Source organism: Podarcis vaucheri (assembly GCF_965113315.1).
Source record: "Podarcis vaucheri genome assembly, chromosome: 8".
In the NCBI taxonomy this organism is placed as follows: domain Eukaryota; kingdom Metazoa; phylum Chordata; class Lepidosauria; order Squamata; family Lacertidae; genus Podarcis; species Podarcis vaucheri.
In genome coordinates, this window is record NC_138766.1 from 54,655,057 (window position 1) to 54,677,557 (window position 22,501).

General features: G+C 41.7%; 1 protein-coding gene and 1 long non-coding RNA gene across 14 annotated transcripts in view; one reads left to right on the forward strand and one right to left on the reverse strand.

Moving 5' to 3' along the window:
* LOC309538476 overlaps window positions 1-19,564 on the forward strand; it is a 46,458-nt gene extending 26,894 nt beyond the window's left edge. For 3 of the 4 annotated variants that reach the window (XR_014222197.1, XR_014222199.1, XR_014222202.1), the window contains 3 exons: window positions 4,511-4,661; window positions 6,314-6,423; window positions 12,278-12,407. This is a non-coding gene — a long non-coding RNA (uncharacterized lncRNA). Of the gene's footprint in view, window positions 1-4,510; window positions 4,662-6,313; window positions 6,424-12,277; window positions 12,408-19,347 lie in introns of those variants that run through there. The other variant, XR_014222198.1, reaches the window with a different exon arrangement.
* The window catches only part of ST18 (ST18 C2H2C-type zinc finger transcription factor), a 208,184-nt gene continuing 187,382 nt past the window's right edge, over window positions 1,700-22,501 (reverse strand). For 8 of the 10 annotated variants that reach the window (XM_082233751.1, XM_082233752.1, XM_082233749.1 and 5 more), the window contains 10 exons: window positions 21,051-21,163; window positions 17,966-18,028; window positions 17,292-17,360; window positions 14,079-14,141; window positions 13,783-13,863; window positions 12,139-12,360; window positions 10,770-10,858; window positions 9,589-9,692; window positions 6,191-6,334; window positions 1,700-4,708 (listed from right to left, as the gene is read on the reverse strand). In XM_082233751.1, coding sequence (XP_082089877.1) covers window positions 4,568-4,708; window positions 6,191-6,334; window positions 9,589-9,692; window positions 10,770-10,858; window positions 12,139-12,360; window positions 13,783-13,863; window positions 14,079-14,141; window positions 17,292-17,360; window positions 17,966-18,028; window positions 21,051-21,163 — 1,089 coding nt within the window. In that variant the 3' untranslated portion in view covers window positions 1,700-4,567. Of the gene's footprint in view, window positions 4,709-6,190; window positions 6,335-8,284; window positions 8,931-9,588; window positions 9,693-10,769; window positions 10,859-12,138; window positions 12,361-13,782; window positions 13,864-14,078; window positions 14,142-17,291; window positions 17,361-17,965; window positions 18,029-21,050; window positions 21,164-22,501 lie in introns of those variants that run through there. The other 2 variants (XM_082233754.1, XR_014222176.1) reach the window with 2 other exon arrangements.

The window sequence follows — 22,501 nt, forward strand, 5'->3', positions numbered from 1 at the left end:
ATAAACGGTGCACAAGAGAGACTCTAAAGTGATTTAAATCCCAGGCAAGTGATTTGACTGCAAAGAAGACAAAAATTATTCCATTTTTTTATCTTTCCCTCCCACCTTCTGAAAGATGATCTGTCCCAGTGAGGCAAATGTGCAGCTCCAGCTCTTGACTTTGGCTTCGCAGCCCTGGGAAAAATGTAGGCTGCATCCAGCTGCAGGCACATTTCCTCAGAGTTATGGGAACTCTACCACAAGCCTCACTTCTAGCTCATCCCTATTATGGCCAAGTCACCTGGCTGCCACAAAACTTCCTAAAAAGGTAACTTAGGGGTCTGCTATGAAAAAGGACCCCCCTCTGACCCACTATAATTCGAGTGCTGCATTTCCTCTAGTTGCGTCCGGGAGTATGGTTAACGATAAAGGAAGCATTTTCCTAATGTTGGCTTTGCGTATACTATGAGAAGTTGTCATCGTTAACCCAACCCTTATTTCCAGAGTGATATGGAGGGTAAAGTTTGTTATTGAAGCTGAATGGGAAAATCCAAAGAAAATCGCCAACATTTCATTTCTGTGAAATGAAAGGCCATAGCTCAGTCAGTGGTAGAGCAACCTCTTTGCATGTCAAAGGGGCCCTAGACATCTCTATGTTGTCCTGGGAACGTCCCCTCTGAAATCCTGGAGAACTGTTTCCATTAAGTGTACTAGATGGACCAGTGGCTGATTTGGCATAAGACAGGTTCCTCTGTTCATGGATACACCTGTAAGGCAGAGTTTCCCTTCAGACCGCTTAATTTTCTTCTACCAAAACACCTTATTAAACAGACAAAGTTGATGAACCTGGAGGATTTCTTCTTCATTTTTACACACACAAGGTAAATTGTTTTGCCGTGCTTAGACGTGATTGAAAATGCCATGCTATTTTGTCAAGAACCCCATTTGATGCATAACTGTTCTGGCACTGATAGAGGAGAAAACATATGCTGTTTGCAGGCCTCTATGGTTCTGCCTCCTCTGTAACACACACTGTGATTATCATTATGAAGACATATTTTTTTTTGCCTGTTCTCATCGACACACAGCTGGTTGTGGGTGAAATGGAAACTGTGATGGGAATGCTCTGATGTTGCTCTCCTTAATTACACCTGCACAACACAGCCAGTTATATGTCACTACCTTTCAGATATCTGCTTCACTTCTACCTTGCTTAATCCTGAATCAGCAAGGGCAAATTTGCATGAAGAAATTGGCATTATGTTCGTGGATAGCTCTTTTGGGTGCAGTCCTGGATGTACAAATGAACCTGAGGGAGATGCTTCAAATCTTACCCCTTTGTTCCGTAAATGGGAAGGGGTCTAGCTCAGTGATGGAGCATCTGCTCTGTGTGTAGAAGACCCCAAGTTCCATCTCCAACATCTCCTAGTAGGGTTGTTCCAGGGTGTTCCATTAAGATGTTAAAGGTAAAGTTTAGAGGTGTCTGTAGGTCACCGTGTTGGCTTGTGGCTTTTATCACCCCTCGCCTTTGGCCATGCTAGCTGGTGCTGATGGGAATTGTAGTCAAAACAACTTATAGTTGATACTATGTTGGCTACTCCTGGTTTAGAGGAACCCCACGTTTTGTTTTTCATTGGAAACAACTGGCTGAGTGTTTGTAAGTGTAGTTAGATGTGCACCATACACCCCCATCTATTGAAGACATCAAAGAACTTGTGGAACCTGTTTCAGTATCAATTTTATTTCCTACCATACACCAAATGTACAGCACAGAACACAGTTTTGTTGCTTTTGATGTAAGAAATATTAATTGTATGAAGAAACAGTATACAAACTACTCCAAATTAAAAAAAAAATGCATACATCATTGCTCTTTACAAAAGGTCTAATTTACAGGATAACTCGTCAATGCAAATTAATCCAACAAAGAAAAGGAAAAGGAAAGGAAGAAGGGAAGGAGGAATCACAGTGCACATTACAAAACATCAAGTACCAAGAAGGCAAATAAATACAAAGTTACATCCTGAGCAAACAATCCAAACACAGATAAATTAACCTGAAGCCATAGGAAATCATAGTAATAAATAGATAAGTCAATAGATTGTTTAAATTAAATAAAATATATAACAAATTTCTTAAAATATTTAGTAAATTAACTTTTAGTCTCTGTCATGAGTGAACTTGGTTTCTTTCCCCCTGTAATGCATTGAACAGGTATAGCAACCGTCTTTTTTTTTAAAAAAACAAACAAGTACAATAACTTAATAGCAATTTGGTGTTCTATTTTATATTAGCACATACTGTGATAGCTTCTGTCAAATTGTTTTCTTTAAAAAATAAACACAGCTTCTAAGGACATTCTTGTCTAAACTAAGGTCCGAGGGCCATATCACCGCCGCCCCCCGCCCCCCAAAACATTAACAGCAAGCTCCACCTATTGCAGAACAGCAACCACAGCATGACAGCTGAATGATTTGGGAGAAGCACTCTTGGATAGGAACCCTATAATATAAATGTACGAGTGAAGACTGTGAATGCTGTCATATTCAGTCAAAATATAAAGTAGGCAAATAAAAATAAACACTTTCATCGTAGCACAGGAAAATTAAACCACACGCTAGATTCATGTGTACATTTTACATTGAGGCACATATGCACATGAGAAGTGTGTGCATACCAAAAAAGGCAGTTCAGCTGGTTGTATATATACCTTCTTCTGAAAACAACATTAGAATTCTGGAAAAAAATGCATTATTACTTCTAATCCCTGAAACAGACACTGGACCCCCGTTTATAGCTGCTTACTAAACTGAGAATGGATACGGGTGATCAAGAGGTCTACCTGGGATGTGTACGTATTTCTGAGTGGTTGCTTAAGGACTGTAGCACTTGGAGACATACCCTTATTATGGGATGGTAATCAACTGCAACTAAGGCTTTCTTTAAACCTTGGCTCCAAACACATGCAACAACCTGATCCAAAGGAACATGGGATTCTGATACGTATGCAGGTCTCTTCTGCAAGCAGAGGCTTCCCCCATTCACTTCTATGCACGAGGCAGCAGCAGAGTTGCACATTTAGGGGGAATGAGCCATTGCACAGTGGTCAAGCGTTTGCATACAAAAGGTCCCAGGCTCATTCCCCAGCATTTCCAGGTAGGCCAGGGAAGTCGCCTGTCTGAAATACTGCCAGCCTGTGTAGAAAATACTGAACTAGATGGACCAGAAGTTTGACTTGGCAGGTAGACAGCAGCGTCATATGTTCAAATGGAGCCGCTGGAGTAGGGGTTTTTTTCTGAGATGTTACGCCTTAGCAGTCTTAATGGAACTTGCAGTAAATCTGCTTGGAATCACAGCATTCATGTACAATTGGAGGTAAACCCAATCAGTGCATTGCTACAATTCATAGATCCAGTCACCAAACACCATTGCCGTGCAAGCCCATTTCACAGCAGTGGGGCGTAGTCCCCTTTGCAACTGCAGCCTTCTCAGTTCCTTCCACTCAACCTAGTACAATAACTGACATCTCAGGGAAGATTTGCTCGGCTTAATTGTATGTACAAAATCATCAGCTTGGGATGCATTTTTCCAATATGAAATTATATTGATATTGATCTACTGACCAATGTTTTTACAAGGCTCTGTACAAAAAGGAGAAAAAAGCTACAGGTCATTTCAAAGCCTATCACATTAAAAGGGATAAAATTTATATATATATTTTCCCGATGAATGACCATGAAATAGGGGAAAACATATCTTAAATCACTCCAACCTTCCCTCTTGAATGGTTTCCAAGGATTATTTGTGGCAGGCTAAGACACACAGCCAAGTCCAAAGGTTTGCTGATTGCTATATTTCATTATTGCTAAAAAAAAATCATGAACTCTTACAACATGCTGCACTTGAAGAGCTTATGTTCTTCCAGCAGAGGGCACCATTCACCTTTGCATCCTTGGTTCATCATATCTCATGCTATTGAAAACCCTTTTGAATTTTTTTTTTGTTAAAATAAAGCTGTTATAAAAAAGCAGGATGTGGTGAAAATAAAACTAGAATCACAGTTCTGTTATTTTTGTTTCTTTCATAGATTTCCCCCTTCTTCCTGTACAAACCCAGCAAAATGTTAAATTTACACTATAACTTTCAATCTATTTTAAAACCCCATTGGAAAATAAATTAACAAACACATTTGTAAAAATATGGCAGGCTGCAGAAATGCTGTTAAAAGATTAAAAAAACACGCACACACACAACTCCTTGATTGAAAATAAATTAAAAAAGTAAAAAAATAGTTACACACACTTTTTACATTCACTTTACAAAATGAAAAGAGTGCAAACCATGATGACAACAAAAAGGATTTGTACAGAAATAAATATATTCTATGATCTGAGTCATTGCTGTTAATACAATAGTCTGTTATGTTCTCTGTCCTTTTTATGTCAGCTGGAAAAAAAATAGTGCAATGTTGTAAATTGTAAATGCAGCACAGAAACCAATACTTCTAAAGCAGTCCAGGCGCTCTTTGCAGATCCATCTGGAGTTTGCTGCTGCTAAGTCACTCCTGTTGCCCAGCAGCTTCCTCATCCTACACGTGGATACCCTTCACTGCCTGTTTGATACTTTCCAGCAGAGCCTTGCAGTCCGGGGAATACTCCCGTTCCAGATTGCTGTACATATCTGTGAGTGTATTTACATATGCTTCAAAATTCTGCTCACTGATTGGACCCTGGAATGAAGATGAAAGCACATCACACCTAAACATGGGAGTCAAATATTAGGCAAGGTGTCCACTATGTGACAACTGGAAAGAGAGAGAGGGGGGGAGCAGCTGGACATGGAAGGACTGTCTACAGGAAAACAGCAAGTGTTTGACTCTTGCAACCCTCCAAATATTGTTGGACGCCAACTCTCATCAGCCCCAACAACGACGGGCAGAGATGTTTGGAGTTGTGTCCAACAACATTTAGAAAGCCATAGGTGATTCCTGTATCACAGGGAGTTGGACTAGATGATCCTTGGAGTCTCTTCCAAACCTATATGGCTCTAGGTAACCCATTCCTAGTTTAAGCTATTGCCTGACTATGGCCTGTTGCTAGCATCACCACCTGACCAGAGAAAAATGACCTGGCCATTTTGAATTCACTTCTTTTCAGAAGTAGTCAAGTCTTTGACAACAGCTCTTTGGATCCCAGCCAGCCAATGGGATGGAGAACTGGGATGCTGTGGCCCTCTATCTGGCACTTGGGTTTCTAGCCACACCATACCCCCTCCCTAGACTACACCTCTCACTGCCCCTCCTTTGCACCCACCTTGAGTGTTTTTGTCTGGCTGGAAATGTGTTCATGAGCTCTGATCATGCTTTTTTGCTTGCTTGGATAGAGTGGTGTTTGTGTAGAAAGCAGCCTGTTGTAGAAACAACATTTACATTTCTTCCTCGGCTCACTGGTATGTGGCCCTTGGAAGATTGCCCAGAAAGGAATGTGACCCAAGTCCTCTCCACTTCCAAAACATTTCTCTTCTGTGCTTAAAGGTATGGTCATGGTCTTCTCCAGCAGTAGAGGGGCATTACTCACCTGGTTTCCCAATGCCACATGTCCCTGCCAGTTACCAGGAGGGAGAGTGGGAGGGGCAAATTAATGGGAAGTTCAGCATGGTGCATGCACAGCAACACAGCCAATCCCACCAGCAATGGACAGGCAGTGTGGTGTGATGGTTAGAGAGTTGGACTTGGACCTGGGAGGCCAGGGTTTGATTCCCCACAGTCATGAAACTCACTAGGTGATCTTCAGATGGGCCAGTCACCATCTCTCAGCCTAACCTACCCCACAGGACTGGTGTGATATTATTGAAATTTAGATCCTACTTTTTTCCTTGAAGGGGCAAAGCTTATAGATAAAATGGGGAAGAGGAGAACCATTTACACCACATTGAGCTCCTTGGAGGGACAGAATTAGGAATGTTGGACTGGCCATGTTGCTGTACCTGCTCTGTACCAAGCTGCCTGCTGCCTTACCACCGTTGGTAATTGGAAAGCCAGGTGAGTCCCCACCACCCCTCTGGCCGCTACTACTATCCATAATTTTCGGCACATCCCAGAGATTGAGAATGTTGTACAGTTTGAGATTCATCTCTGAGAGCCCTGCAACATGCCGTTGACTAACTTCCCTGGGCTCCCAAGAAACTGCCACATTCCCAGCCACAGACATACCATTTGTGGAAGCTGAATGTCGGCCAGACTGGAGATGAGGGCTTGACTGAGGCCAGCCAACTCCTTCAAGAGGCTCTCGTTGTTCTGCTCGATAAGTTTGTTCTCCTCTTCTATCGTTTTCAGATTGCTCTCCATAGATGTTATCTGAAACCACGAAGGAAAGCAATGTATGGTAGTGTGAACAGCAGAAGTAAACCAACGGCTGAAGAGTTCTCAAAATGCTCCCAAAAATGGTTAGTGTGCCTGATAAAGCCTGACACATTTTAGCGGGGAAGTATGCTTTCGAAAAATCCTTTTACTTTTTGCTTTATGAGAAAGTATATTTGTAGTTCCTGATGGAAGTGGGTTCTTCTTTTTATTTTTTATTTTTATTAGTATTATTTTTCAGAATCATCATATACAATCCAGAAACAAAGATAACCCATACCCAACAGAACCAACCAAAAGTCCCTGGCGACCACCAAAAATACATTATCAAAACTTGTGTTCCTGTATGCATGCCTCAACTTACAACATCTGTAAAACATTTTCATATAGATGGGTTCTTTTAAATGTACAATTATGTGTTTTTGTGTGTGATTGATATTGTCCCTGAAGAAGGAAAATTCCCTGCTCCCGCAAAATGCATTGGGCCAATGCACATAATTTATTTTTCCAGGGGATCAGGCTCTTTGCAAAGTTTTCTGTCTTTTGTATTCCTGCATTCAGTTCTGGTTACTGCGAACAGTGGGGTTCTTGGCCTAAAATGCAGCTATCAGAAGTGATAGCCCAAGGCAGTGGAAGTTGCCTGTGCAGAAGTGAAGCTCAAGTCCTTTCTGTTCCATGCACATCAATGTCAAAAGGCGCTCCTAATTGGGGCGAGCCATTTTATTTCTAAGTCAGTGGATTCTGCTGTTCTTTCAGAAGAGGAATATGTTTAAATGATGCTCTAGACAGTGACCCTGCTGGATGAAAAGAGCATTGTTTGTGGGAAGCGTGTTCAGAAATGGACGAAAGACTGCAGGCCTCGAGCTGACAACTCAGGAGGAGTGTCTAATTTAAAATGAAGAGTTTTGCCCTGAGGGACTGGGGTAGGTAGGGAGCAAGCAAGCTGCTATTTACATTGCTGCCTTTTTCTCACAGCATCGCTGCTGACTCACTACAATAGCAGCAACCTTTGAGCTACTTTCCAGGGCAAGGTTATGCTGTAGAGTGACTGAGTTGGAAGACAGGACAGAGTATAAAAGCTAAAAATAAAAAAGTAGAATAGGAAATGAAGGAGCTCACTTTGCAACAATTCATTGTAACATAGACCAGGCATTATATATATTATTTTGAGAGAAGCTGAGTGAAAAATTGAGCTTAGGGCTGAGACCATGCATTTTAAAATCTATAATACCACTTTAAACAGTCATGCCTCTCCCCCCCAAAAAGTCTGGCAACTGTAGTTTCTTCAGGGTGCTGCAAATTGTTAGGAGACTTCTATCCCCTCACAAAGCTGTAATTCCCAGTTCCTTGGGAAGAGGGATTGGTTCTTAAACCACTGGAAATTTTAGCTCTGTGAGGGGAATAGGGGTCTCCTAACAAGTCTTAACATCTTAACAAACTACAATCCCCAGGATTTTGGAGGGAGGGTGACTATTGGATGTGACAGCTCTCATAACATACACTTCAGTATACTATTTATATTTCAAGGAGGAAAAATGAATGCACTGAAAACAGTTAACATACCCAGCTCAGCCCAACTCAGAGTAGACTAACTGAAAAAAATGGACATAGCTAAGTTAGGTCCATTCATTTCAGTGGATCTAATCTGAGTAAGACTTAGTTGAATACCATCTCTGATTTTTAGCATGCCTGAGGAGCTGTGTACATACACACAAACACATATCCTTGGAAAAAGTTAATTACAATTTGAAGTTAAGATTTAGCTGGTATTTTTTTCCATTCCAGTTGCCCAATTTTACTTACATTGTGCTCATTCATTAGACTAATTTGATGAAACAATGCATTTTAAAAGTGGAAAATTTGCCATAACATATATATATTTGTGGAAATTTAATTGAGCAAATCATTAGCTTTCCATAATAGCATGATTTCCCCCCCCCAAAAAAAAAAAATGGGCTGCAGATTCAGTTAAACAACTGCATAAGCAACAACAAATTTGGCTTTCAGTTGGAACATAAAAAAGCCTGCTTGGTCAGGCCAAAGGCAAATCTAGTCTAATATCCTCTTCTCCCAGTGGCTAACCAGGTGCCTGGGGAAAACCCACAAGCAGGTTTCAAGCACAAGAGCTCTGTCCCCAACTGTGGTTTCCAGCAACTGGTATTCAGAAGCATTGCTGCTTCCAACTGTGAATTTGTCAAATCCTCTTTTAAAACCATCCAAGTTGGTAGCCATCACTGATTCCTGTGGGAGCGAGTTCCATTGTTTGATTATGTGCTATATGAAGAAATACTTCCTTTTGTCTCTCCTAGATCTTCCAAAATTCAGCTTCATTGGAGGTCTGAGTTCTAGTGTTTATAAGAGAGGGGAGGAACCCCCTTTTCTCTTGCCACTTTCTCCATGCCATGCATAATTTTACAAACTTCTACAGGTCGCCTCTTACTCGCCTTTCCTCTAAACTAAAATGTCCCAACTCTGCAACCTTGCTTCATAGGCGAGTGGCTCCAGGCCCATTTTGGTTGCCCCTTTCTGAACCTTTCCAAGCTCAACAAAATCCTTTTTGAGCTGAGGCTGTATGGCAGTAAACTAGAATGATCTGAAAAAGTTAAAAGCAAAGGTTTAAACCCAGGCATTCTGTGAGACCATGACTTTAAACCAGTGGGTGGAAGGCAGCGAGACCAACAGTAGGTGAAGCTAGACAGATGAAGCAACAACTCCTTTAAAGCTCCAATGAAACCCTCGCTGAACCAGAGAAATGGACCATATATGGGTCAAGGTAGAAGGCAAAGGCAAAGCCTCCAAAAAGAAAATTGGGCCATGTTGCTTAGGTTTCACGGGCCACAATAATGAGCTGGAAAGTTGCTATGATTTCCATGCAACTCTGCCCAGTTTACATGCTGCTACAATGCTGGGTGCAGCTATGGGAAACATAGTATATGTTAACAACAGCTTGCAAACAAAATTCTCAATGGTCAACATGCAGTAGCAGTGGCATAGCATAGGGGAGCACAGGGGTAGTTGCCCCAGGTATAAGATTGTTAGCGGGTGCACATTTTCAACACCCGGTGCTGTCTCAATACAGCCATGTGCTTCTGTTACTGGGCTCTGTTGAAAACAGCTTCTTCATGTGAACCAGGCTGGCAACCCACTCTACGCTACTGTGCAGTAGAGTTCACCATCATTGCAATGCCAGAGATTAGTAGGAGCTTTTGATGTTTGTTTTTAAGGGCTCAATCAGAGATTTTCTTCCTTACCTGTGTCTGAAGTTTCATCATGTCAGCTTCAATTTTAAGGTTGGATTCATTCAGTTCTTTTATTTCTTCATCCAAATGTCTGATTTCCTCCTCATTCTCTAAACCTGCACAAGAATGACCCAAGTCAAGTGTAAAATCACACCTGACTGAAGAGATGGGCAAATGCTAACCCCTGTGTAATGGTATGTTATAGAACAAGCCTCTTCAGTTAACCTGGTCTCTGGAATCAAAATTGCACATTTGCAATTTAATTCTACACTTAACGGGGTCAGTGTCAAAGCTTCCATTATGGCATGTCAGGGGCAGAGAAGCAGCCATGAAATTTTCCCTTTGCACTGATGGAGCTCAATAGGCCTTCAAGTGGCTGAAAGTGGCCCACCTGGATTGAAAGGATCAATGCAGTACTGATATTTGTTGAAGGGCAACCCTGGGAACAGAGCACAGGTCGCCATAGCTCAGGATGAGGGAGAAATTTGGATTACATGTCAATGCAGATCCTTTTATTTTGCAGTTTCTGAACCAATGAGCACACAGAAAAGCAGCGATCCCTCCAAATTTGCACTTTCCCAAATTTTGTTGTGCAGCTCCCCAACCACAGCATGTGCATAAAAATGCACCTGTACAGAAATACGTTACGGGAAATTGCTTGAAAAATGTGCGTATTGGGAGAAGCACATATCAAAGTGCTGATGAATTTTGGTGAGGCCTATTGTTATTATTAAAATTGTTGTTGGTTTTTATTGTTATGATTGCAAATTTGATGTGGAAATCTGGTGGACTGGAAAGATGAGACACGGATATAGGCAAATTTGTCCATCTCTACCTGTGTCCTGTTCATTGTGAGGCAGTACAAAGTACTTTTAATTAAAATGTTCAAATGAAAGGCACAATGTAATTATATATATTTTTAAGTAAACCAAACATTAAATTAATTAATCCAATTATGGGTCTTCATGAGGCAGGCAGCAGAGGGGCTGTAGCTCTGTGTTTGCAGAAGGTCCTGCTTTCAGTACACAGCATCTTCTGTGAAAGAATATCTGGTAGCTGGATGGAAAGACACTTTTTCTAAGACTCTAAAGAGCTGCTGCTGGCCAGAGAAGACAGTACTGGGCAAAGACAGACTCATTTCCTTACTCCCAGATTCCAGTGTCATATTTGTACTGCTTTTGTTACCTTCTTACCTCCACTTGCTTTCAATTTGATGGTCATCAGTTCTTCCGATATTTTGCCCTTTTTTAAGGCTTGTGCATTCAGAGGGCATCCAGACAAACTGAAAAGAGTAGGAAAGGGGACCTATTTGAAAATTGAAATTTTGATTGCTGTATCTCAGCTTCCAGGGTCTTGGCAGTACAAGTCCATTTTACTGTGCTGCATGTAAGCTGCAATCCTGTATTGCTACTACAGTGTTACTGGGTGCAGAATATTGCCAATGACCGAACTGGTTGTGTAGTTACTAAAATCTCTCTAAGACAACAAATAGGCAAATTGTCCTCAGTGCAGCTCCTGACATGGCCCCATTTGAACTATGTAGTGGGTCATCTACGGTGGTGGCTGCTACCAAAGCAGAAGCTTAAACACACCTTCGGAAAAATAGTACATTATGGTGCAGCGGTGGTAAGTCAGTGCTCTCTACTGGGAAGGAGAGGCAAAGCAGTGATGAGGTCAATGTGGCACAGACACACTGCAGGAGTGCTGGATCGGCTCTGCAACTGCATTTGCACCATGCTGAATACCCTTGCTGCTTTGCCCTCTACCTCTGTCACGCTATCTGCAACTAGAGGCAGCAGTGTAAAATCCTGGACCAATTACAGCACAATCCTATACATGTCTACTCAGACATAAATTCCGTGGGATTCAAGAGGGCTTATTCCAAGGTAAATGTGTATAGGATTGTTCTATTAAAATCTGTGACTGGTAGTCAACTAAATTTAACTCAAGAGCAGACCCACTGGAATGAATTAACATGATCAAGCTAGGTCTATTAATCTCTGTTGGTCTACTTGGAGTAATACTTAGTTGAACATCACCAAATTTACAACTCCTGGGGTCAGCTTAGATACGCAAATGAACATAACAGCTCAGTAATTTGCTACTAAAAATACTTTGCATTTTAAACAGGACTTTAAAGCAATAAATTATACTGTATTTGCATTCTCAGATAAGTGAATTTGTGGTCTTAAAAGTCTAAAAAGCTTGCAACTCAGAGTCAACTTCGAAATGTACATGAAAAGAAGAGTTCAGTAATATGCTGCTAAAAATACCTTGCCTTTTAAAAAGAGCTTTTAAGGCTAAGCAGTAAATTGCATTTGCAGATTTCTCACCTATTCTAGGTTGATATGTGAATGTTTAGACAGCTAAAATAAAACCAAAGACATCTCGAAAAATCCTGGACATCTCTAGGAAATGAGTTGGGGTTAATTCAGGGACTTATGCAAAATCCTAACAAGATTTTTCCTATCAGTTCAACAGCTTCATTTGTTAAATTCACACAATTGCAATACATTGTAGGTATTTGTTGGGTTAAAAAAAAGTAAAGATACAAAGTGATACCTTCTATGGGTGACAAAAACGTTATTAACATGACCCAGCCCGTTGCAGCCTGGCAAAGGACAGTGTGGCAGCTCCTGCTTGTTCAGTCTCCAGGGCAGCGAAGACCCATTGAGAGGACTCTCCTTCTGTCTCTTGGCAGCCATAGGACAACCCGAAGCAGTGCGATGAGAAGTGTATTTACCTGATATGTGACCTTGGCCATCACAGCCTAGCACCGGACATCTACAGAAGCACAGCAAAACTGATGTTATTTTTAGGAAAAAGAAAAGAAAAACCAAGAGGCAGAAGGGAAAAATGTCCATGTACCAGCGACACCTCAAGAAAGATTTCCTCCCCATAAATAAAATAAAGCCTAATTTTTTATAATATTAACATACTAATAGCAAGGTTTTAATGTGCTTGGGTCCTTCTTGGAGGTTTCCTGTGAGATGCTGGACTAGATGGGTCATTGGCCTGATCCAAGGGTTTCTAATGGCCAAATGCCTTGTTTGATGCTGGATTACTGAATTTTAGGCTACTGTATTTTACTCTTGTTTTAAGAGTCATTGATTGATTTTATTTATATGCACTATTAAATAGTGTGGGGGATTTTGGCAAGCTGCTCTGGAAAGTTTTTTTAATTTGAAGGAACAAGGGAAATATATTTAAAAGAAAAAGGAAACAAGTAAAAGGCACAGTTTGAGGAAAATGGCCAAGCAAGCCAAACTAGACTCCTTGGTGTGTCAAGATTGGCCCACAGGCTGCTGGTTCCAAGCTGTCTATACATTAGGGCTGCGATATGAAGACCACTTTAAAAAATACAGTCCAATACACCGTTATTGAACTCAATGGACTTGAGTGTATGCAAAGGGTTGCACTGTGAAATACTTTAAATATGGTGGCTTTAAATATGAAGGAGGCTCGACTAGCTTCTATTAGTGATCTGCCATAGTGTCATGAGTCCCATGCTATGGATCACTTTTTCAGCAGGTACACTCACTTTTGATTTTCAAGCATCTCTGAAAGACCTTTTTATGTAGGCAGGCCTATGCAACTGTTTAGATGTTTTGATCAGTAGTTTTGCACTCTTCTTATTATGTTTTCTATTTTATTGCCTGTCCTGCCATATGCTATCATGCGCGCACTCTCTCTCTCTATATATATATATATATAAATAATGAAATAAGGAGGTCAAATATTCATGTGCAGAGGCACCACATGCAGACAATTGTCAGCCCCTGTAAGCATCAGTCAGTGAACTGGTAGGGGAAATAATGTATGATATGTAAGCCTTCCCTACATGTGGGTGTACAGGACTGGCAGAAGGGTGAGGTTACTGGTCATAAGGGCTCAGAAGAAGAATTATAGAGGGTCTAAAAAGGGTCTCTGCCTAAAGTTTGGCTCATCTGGGCTGGGGGATGAGCCAGATAAACTCAGAGACTATGCTTCTCCTTTGTTTCTTAAGACCTGGGACCTTTCCAGAGCTGTGCCATCTGGTTTACTTCAAGGACAGCACAACAGCACCTGAACCATAAAACCATCCTTTGGAGGTTTTGTTTGGATTTATTGTTAGGAGAGGATATAAGTTAGTGAATCTGAGACCAATCTTCCTGTGACGTATCCAATAGCGAGGCATAAGTGACAAGCCTTTGCCACTCCACTTACTTAAGTTCAGGGTCTTCTTTTTCTTCCTTGGTAGGAGTCACTTTGAGACCACCTTTCCTGGCTCGGGGACAACCAGACAAGCTGAAAGTACACAGAGCAGAGCAATATAGATTTCACAGGCTTTTGCTTCTGGATGATTCAGGGGTGATGATCCTGTGGCCCTCCAAACATTGGACTCCAACTCACACCAGCTGCAGCCAGAATAGCCAGTGGTCGGGGTGATGGGAGTTGTAGTCCTGCAAAATCTGGAGTGCCAAAGCTCCCTTCCCCTCAAAAAATAAGCAGAAGATTCTTACCTTCTGTGTGAGGCATAGTTTCCAGTGACATGACCAGACCCATCACATCCTGGAGTTGGACATCTATAAAGCAAAGTGCAGAGAAGATGATGACCCTTGACATTACATAAAATATCTAATTTAGGAGATTTTTGCATTGGAATTTCCCACAATCCTGGTTTGACATGACCGTGTGCAACTGGAAAAATAAGAAAGGGTACCCAAGGAAAGCAACTATTTTGGGGTATACAAGGGCTGTGTTGTACATGAAAACTCAGCCACTGATATAAACCTCACAATTTTCCCACTCAGTTATTTAGATTTCTGGGAAGGGGAAGATGAAAACGATCATTTGATTTGTTAGAATCAGTGCATTTCAAATCTGAAAATATATATGGTCAGGCTCAAATATATGCACTGAATTAATTGTTAAAAAAAGAAATATAACCCCCTGTATACCCATTACACACAACATTTGTTTCTCTTTCTCCTAGGAATAGGGATTTTATAGTCTGGCTCAACAGCATTTTGTATTTCTTTTGTTAATACAGTGCAGTGGAGTTAATCATGCCATTAGTCCTGGATCTTCTTAGAGGAACTTATAGTAGATGTGCAATACAGGTGTGATGGGAACATCTTAGTGGCCTCATATAGAATATACTCAGTAGTGTCTCAAAGAGGCTTGCAGTGGTTGTACAAAAGGAGAATAGCAATGTTGCTGGAAGTTTTATTAACCTGGTTCAAAATACAAATTTAGCATGTTAGGAATAGTTGCCTATATTCAAAACTCACGTGTCATTTCTCTGATTGCGATCTGAGCCAGGGAAGAATCCCCATAAGGCACTGTAAGGGCTCAGGTATCCTAGGAAAATGACATGTCCAGTTTTCCTGGCAGCTGAGACACTAATATTCCAGCATTCTCAATGCCAGAACCAGAGGGGTGAGGGAAGGGAGGAAGAGCTTCCTGTCAGACCTCTTAAAGGTAAAGGTAAAGGGACTCCTGACCATTAGGTCCAGTCGTGGCCGACTCTGGGGTTGCGGTGCTCATCTCGCTTTATTGGCCGAGGGAGCCAGCGTACAGCTTCCGGGTCATGTGGCCAGCATGACTAAGCTACTTCTGGCGAACCAGAGCAGTGCACAGAAACGACATTCCTGCCGGAGCGGTACCTATTTATCTACTTGCACTTTGACATGCTTTCAAACTGCTAGGTTGGCAGGAGCAGGCACCGAGCAACGGGAGCTCACCCCGCCGTGGGGATTCGAACCACCAACCTTCTGATCGGCAAGTCCTAGGCTCTGTGGTTTAACCCACAGCGCCACCCGCATCCCCATCAGACCTCTTACTCTGCACTTATTGTTGCCACCTCACCAAACCAAAGAGAGTGGGGCAGAATGCAGCTGGAAACATAAAATGAAGTGGTTGTTAATAGCATACAACAGTTTCCAGCACTGCTTCTTGAACGAAGGGACAATGCTGGCAGTAGTGGTGGTAAGAGTGTGTTGCTCATCAGTAAGAGTTGAGGTGAAGGGCCACAGCTCAGCAGCAGAGCAACTGTTTTGCATGTAGAATGTCACAGACTTAATTCCTGGAACCTCTAGATAGGGATGGGAGATAATCAAGTCTGAAATCCTGGAGAGCCACTGCTAATCAGTGCAGGATCCAGTGTTCCTAGCAATTGCACAGGCAGTAGCCCACAAGTTCCAATGGCCCAATGACGTTATGCACAGCGCTCACTATTGCAACCAATGCACCAGTTTTGAAGACAGTCACATTTCCTCAAGATGCTACAGTGGGAATGCGGGAGGAGATGTGATTAACTCTCAAACAGAAATGCTGCCCTCGGGAAAGATGTCTGCATTCCTCTCAACAAATTAGTAACCAGCTCTGTATTTGTTGCACTTTTTCAAGCTGCACTACACGAGCACAGGATTCTGTCAAGCATTCTTGGAAGCCTTCGCCAGACTTTATCCAAGCATCTTCATCAGCCAAAACACTCCCAATGATAACTGGGTGACTGCCTGCCAACCTTCCTCTTCAATAATAAGGCCAGATGCCCAGATTGCTCAGGCCTCCTTAAGAACCTCCACAGCCACTCTTTTGTTTGTGACTTTTCTCTGCAGTATATGGACTCATCTGATTTAATGCTTGCTTCAACCACATGCAGAGGGGTATGTCTAGTGGCAAAGGATAAAAAGGAAAGATTTGCAGGCTTGGTTTGGATAAACACTCACATTTTAAAGCTTAGCCCAAGTACTTTGATCTGAAAAACCAGACTGCGTATTTTGTGAGATCCAGCCATCTTGCAAGATTTGGTATTTCCAGCTGGCTTTCAAAATATGAGAATAACATTTTCTTTCCCAACATTTAGACACATCTACTTCAAGACCTGACAAACAGTAAGATTCTCTCCCCTTCCTCTGATTTATACCTGCTGGGTGGGATAAGACTGCTCCCAAATTCCCTTAGCCGGGGCAGTTTCAATTCCCTGCTGGTGCAAACCCAGCAACCTTGTCCCCGTGGGAGGTGACTATTACTATAGCTACACTTCTTACACTGGTAGGATTGCGTGAGTGAAAGGGGACAAACTGGACAGGTATGGGGCAGAATGGCAGAGGTGTAGAAGTTAGACAATGACTAGTGGGATCTGCAACAAAATATTCCACTGTAGAGTGTTTCTATTCAAGTTATGCTTTTGGGGTCCCACAGTAAAGTATTTTCCCTAATCTTTTCTGCACTTCTGCAACCCCTGGAGTTTCCCCAAGCCTGTTAGTATCCCTCTTTTGGACATGGCTGTCACATGTGGAAAAATAGTTAACTATGAGACCTGTAACAAAATATTGATGTGTGGAGTTTTCCTGTTTGAAATTAATTCAGAAGTGAATTAATAATCACACAGTCCCTGGACAATAGGGAGTCAGATGTCTTTAGGCCTGCTTTGAGAGCATTTGTAACTATCCAGGCTTATTCCCCTGCCTGGCTACCTGTCACCCTTTGCCACCATATCCAGGACACCATATCATGTGTCCATGACCAAAACCTAGCACTGGAGCAAGAGCTGGACTAGTGCATTCTACAGGAAGCTGGAGTTGTTACCCCAAAGGCTGAGCAAACATCTGCTACGCAGCTCTACTGGTTCCTGTTGCTGAACAAGCAGACTGGGTTTTGAAGTAAGTAAAATATGTAGGAAGAGAACAGCAATGAACCCCTCCCTCTCCTTTGATACTAATACTCACTTAAGCTCTTGAGAGTTGGCAGCCATCAAGGATTTTAAGGTCTTGTCAGCCAACGGGCAGCCAGAAACACTAGAAAACAAACAAACATGAAATAGGCTTCCTTGAATATACCTCAGCAAATATTAAAAGATTGCACTAAAAATATTTAACCATTAAATTTGAAAAAAACAGATCACAGACCAACCGCTTGTAAACAAATCCCTTCTTAGTTCCTTCATCCCCATAGGGATGTGAAGGAAGAGTGTAGTAGTTGATACAGCTGTGTATCCCTCATAGGCCACAGAGCTCCTTCTTGCTCAGATGATGCATTTCAACTGCTACAGGGACTTGTTTGTAAGCTGGACCTTGGTCATCACAGAAACCATTGCATAGGGAGCTCCATTCAGCACAAGGTAGGAACTGGGCCTTTAGTAGCATTTACCCTTTGGAACACTCTCCTGTTACATATCCAACAAGCTCTGCCTCTGTTATATTTTTGGTACTTATTGGAGACCTTCCTTTAAAATGGAGATTTTTATCCCCATCTACATCTGTACTGGATTTCAGCTCTGTGTTTTTATATGTTTTTATTGCTAAATTGCTCAGGGTTTTTTTTTTTTATGGGAACAGGTTTGTAAGTAAAAAGTCCACAATGTCATGCCTTCATTTTGTTATTAATCGCTCTCACTTTTTACCTGCGGTGCGATGCATAGTTTCCTGTCACATGACCACTGCCATCACATCCTGGTGTTGGACACCTAAGGAAATAAAATGGAAATGCAGACACACATACAGTTGTTGTACATCTCTCTTATTGAACTGTGTGATAAACATACAAAGATGGATAATTGTTTCCCACATGAATGGGAACACCCCTCTATTACATACCCATAGATATATATGAGGTGTCCTACTGTGCCAAGAAATATTAGTGTGAGAGATACCCTCAGGCCTTTCTGTGATTGAATCAATTTTTCTTCATGCCATTGCAAACAAAAAAAAATGAACTTAGGTGATAGTCAAATAAATTTTACTCAGAGTAAACCCGCTGAAATTAATGAACATGAGGAAGTTAGGGCAATTCATTTCAGTATGTCTACTCTGTGTAAAATTTAGTCAAGTACCACCCAATGGGTTTCCACACTACATTTCCTAATTTGTGCTAATATTTCTCCAAGTGTATTACGATTCATTCATTTATGTACTGCTTCCATGCTCAAATGCTGTCTTAAGTGATACACAATAATGTGGAGAGGCATAGGAAGATGATGCTTATGTGTGCATTTCATAATAGTACCTTTTTCTTATCACATCAATCATATTATGACAGTGAAGATGAGTTCAAAGCTGAGCTGAAAATTCTCAGAAGGCATGGATGCAATAACTTTCATATTCTTGTAAAAATGCTATACTAGTTCAGCATTGGGTGCCCATGGACTCTTAATTCACCACAGGATTTTTTTTTCCGGGGGGAAAGTTCAATTTAATGTTTTTAAAAAAGGTTGTGTATGGATCTGGATTCACACCCCTTGCTATATATTCACAATATATGTGATATTAAAAGCTGATGTGATCTCGTGATTTAGATGGCCCAACTTCACCAAGACACTGTAAGGACTAACAATCATGAACCTGAGGGCCCTAGGATATGAGAAACTGCCCTTTTCTAAAAAGGGCTCACCTCTTCCAATTTTCTACAGGTTAATTGTTAGCGCCCCCCCCCCAATTACTTTGAAAAATCCAGAGACTGCATTTTGGTCCCAGCTACTACTTTTTTATTTCTTCAGAAGCAAAATTATTCTCTTAGTTAATCCTCCCAAAACACTGTTGATGCATGAACCACAAAGTAATATTTTATAAACAAGCATAGAATGCACCATATTTTTTTTTAAGAACTAGTGTATCATTTAGACAACTTATTCCATTCTGTGTCATACAGCTGCTTTGGTATAAATATAATCATCAGAGAGACCATTAATATTTAAAAATATGTAATCTATATTTATAATGAAGAAAGTTCATTGTAATTGAACCTCAGAGGTAGAATTTTTCTTTACAATTGCTATTGTCATTATAGGTGCTTCCTCATGATGGAGCCATTTGTATTGCTCACTAAAGTACCTATTCTGCCGGTGAATATTTAGTAAATGTCTTCTGCCCTCAGTGTTACCTTTAGAATCTTTAAATGGCGAGTCTTAAGTGTTTATGAATTAAATTGTGTAGGCAAGCACATTTTGGGTACACATCAGCATGCAGAGCAAGTATTACGGATGCTTTAAAATCCCATACAAGGCTTGGAATTATTGTAACTATAGAGAGAAGAAATTATGTTCAGTTATTAAGGTAGTAAATGGCTGTGTGGATCCCTGGAATTAATGTCACACAGCAACAGATCTTTAAATAGAAATTTAATAAATAGTAAAAAATAAAAATAAAGTGTCACTGGGGAAATTATTGCTTTTCCTTCTGCTAGCTTCATCAACATTTGTGTTCTTAAAAAAGGCAAAGCTAACACATAAGTGTGGATACAATATGGTGAGCAGTCTTTAGATTTAGATTGAGGCATGCTGTGTCAAAGAAGATTTGGCCCATGGGAACAGTAATATCTGGAGGAGGGCTTCTAAATCCATAAGGCAAACGTCAGACATAGAATTGATATCAAAGTATTTGGTGATGAATAAATGAAATTATAAAAACAGAGATAGAGGCTACATTCATGTGGCTGTTTATTCCATTTTCACAACTTCTTCCTAGCTATTAAGTTCTGCATTATGTTTGAGCTTACACATGGTGTAAAAGCCAGCTCTGGAACTATAGTGGAATATAGCACAAGCTTAGTGCTCATTTCTGTGTTATTTGCTTCCAGAAAAAAACCCGTTGACAAATAATGTGGAAATGAGTGATAAACTTGTGCTATATCCCACTATATTCTAGACGTGGCTTATATATCATGTGGAAACTGAAATATAATGTGGCAATTAATAGTTAGGAAAGCATTGTGAAAACGGAAACACTTCTCAGCCTTTTGGCTAAGAACAAGTGTAAAATGGAATAAACCATCTTGTGAATGCTGCCAGAGAAAGATAAAGAATATCAACTATTAATGATACATTGATCATATGAAACTGACTGATTAGGAACTGCTCTATTACATGTCAACAACTGCTCTATTAGAAACCTAGCTCTTCTTCGGCAAAGTTAATTTTTTTTTTTTTTGCAACGAACACATTCTGTTGTTGTTTTGTGTTCCCACAGAATTGTAGCATTCAAACAGGCCTGTCTGTAGACTGATTTCAGGTAGAGCAAACAGGAACTACTGTATTTTCCATCTGTAAGATGCCCCCATGTATAAGACACTCCCTGTTTTGGGGGATTCAGATTTAAGAAAATGGTGGGAGATGGCTCAGAGTATAAGACGCCCCCTAATTTTTGACATTATTTTAAAGGGGAAAAACCTAGTCTTATACCCGAAAAAATACGGTAATTATTTGTGGGATCCAACCCCATGCAGGATATGGATGACCTGTTTATGAAGTGATCATTTCCCTGAAGTTTTCATACTTGCTACGTGGCATGAGCCAAAAGTAAAGGAGAATATTGCCCCAAATCTACCCAGAGATTTAAAGTCCAGTGCTAAAAAGGAAGATGTAATGGCACCCAATATTCTGCAGTGTATATTAGGAATGAGATCCAGCATTTCTTCACTCAGGGCAAATCAGCAGTGTGTGGACTTCTCAAGCCCATAGACAACAAGAAGGAAAGGAATATTTTGTGACTCACGTGATCAGTTCCTTTTTGAGATCTCTTGAATGGAGCTTAGATTTTGGACTAGGAACCGAGACATCTGAGTATCTTTTTTCATCCAGACTTTCAGGACAGCTCGCAGGATCTTTCTGAAATAACAGAAAAGAATGAGGTGCTTCTATCTTCAACACAATACTGGTAGCTAGAGCTGAACCAAAATTTCTCAGAAGACCTATTTCTGAATCTCTCTCTCCCGCACCCTTTTCCCCTAGGAATGTTATCACAATTTAGAATGTTATCACAATATGTTCCATCTTTTGTTTGTGCAATGGCCACCATTCCCATCTTAGCAGGGTGAAAAATGGTGCCCAAACTGCCAATATAGCAGGTGCTGCTTGCAACATCAGCAAGACAAAGACAAAGCCTTGGGATGGGCAGAGTTAAGGTGCCAACCTATGGCCACTGCTAATGGAAAGCCTCAGCCCTAAGAAACGGTTTGAGAATTTCTCCTGTCCTTGGGGAAATTTAGTGAAAATGCTCCCCTAATTCATCTGCTGATAATATCTCTGATGGAGCCCTTCCGGGGGTTTACCTAGCCCAAAACTAGCCACCCACAAGGCAAGGTGAGATGGCAGCAGATCCTAATCTTCATTCATCTCTTCTTCCCTGGTAGGGAGGGGCCCCCACCATATTGTGATTCGCTGCAGGTACCAGAATGTATTGGGCTGACCCTGCTTCAGCCCCTAGGGTTCAGTTGCCTTCACCAGGAACCAAGGCTTTAGCATAGCAAGCCCTGTCCTGTGGAACTCATGACCTGTGCAGCTTCAGCAAGAACTGCCCCTGCTTTCTTTCAGACATCTCTTAAAAGCTGTATTTTTTAGGTAGGCCCTCACATTTTTTTCTTTTTAACCAGCCATTATCTATTACTGCTTTATTGCTGTTTTAATTATGTTTTACCTAGATGGATTGCTTTTATTGCATTGCATGCTGTAAGCATGCTGTATTGCATGCTCTAAGCCAGCGGCGTAGCGTGGGTTTATCAGCACCCGGGGCAAGGCAAGTAATTTGCGCCCCCTAACCCGGGGCAAGGCAAGTAATTTGCGCCCCCTAACACCTAACCATGGTCATTAATACGCCAAGACGCGCGTCTTTGGGCATCGCGGCGCAGCCTTCTCGGTCTCCCTCCCCGGCCCGGCTAGTCCCGACGCGGCTTCTTTCTGGCGCGGGGAGGGGGCTTCTTTCTGGCGCGGGGAGGGGGCGGCTCTGGGGCCAGTGCGTCAGCCGGCCTCCGGCGTGGGTGGGGGGGCCCCGTCGGGGCGGGTGGGCGGTTTTGGCGCGCAGGCACTAGAGCGCCGCTGATGGCGCGTTTGGCGGGCTGCGCGCGTCCAGACAGCGACCCGAGCCTGGGCGGCGTGGCGCTTGGTGCCGGAGCCTCCGCCCGCAGCGCCCCGTCGGGAGACCCGGCCGGAAGGAGCCTCGAGCCGGCT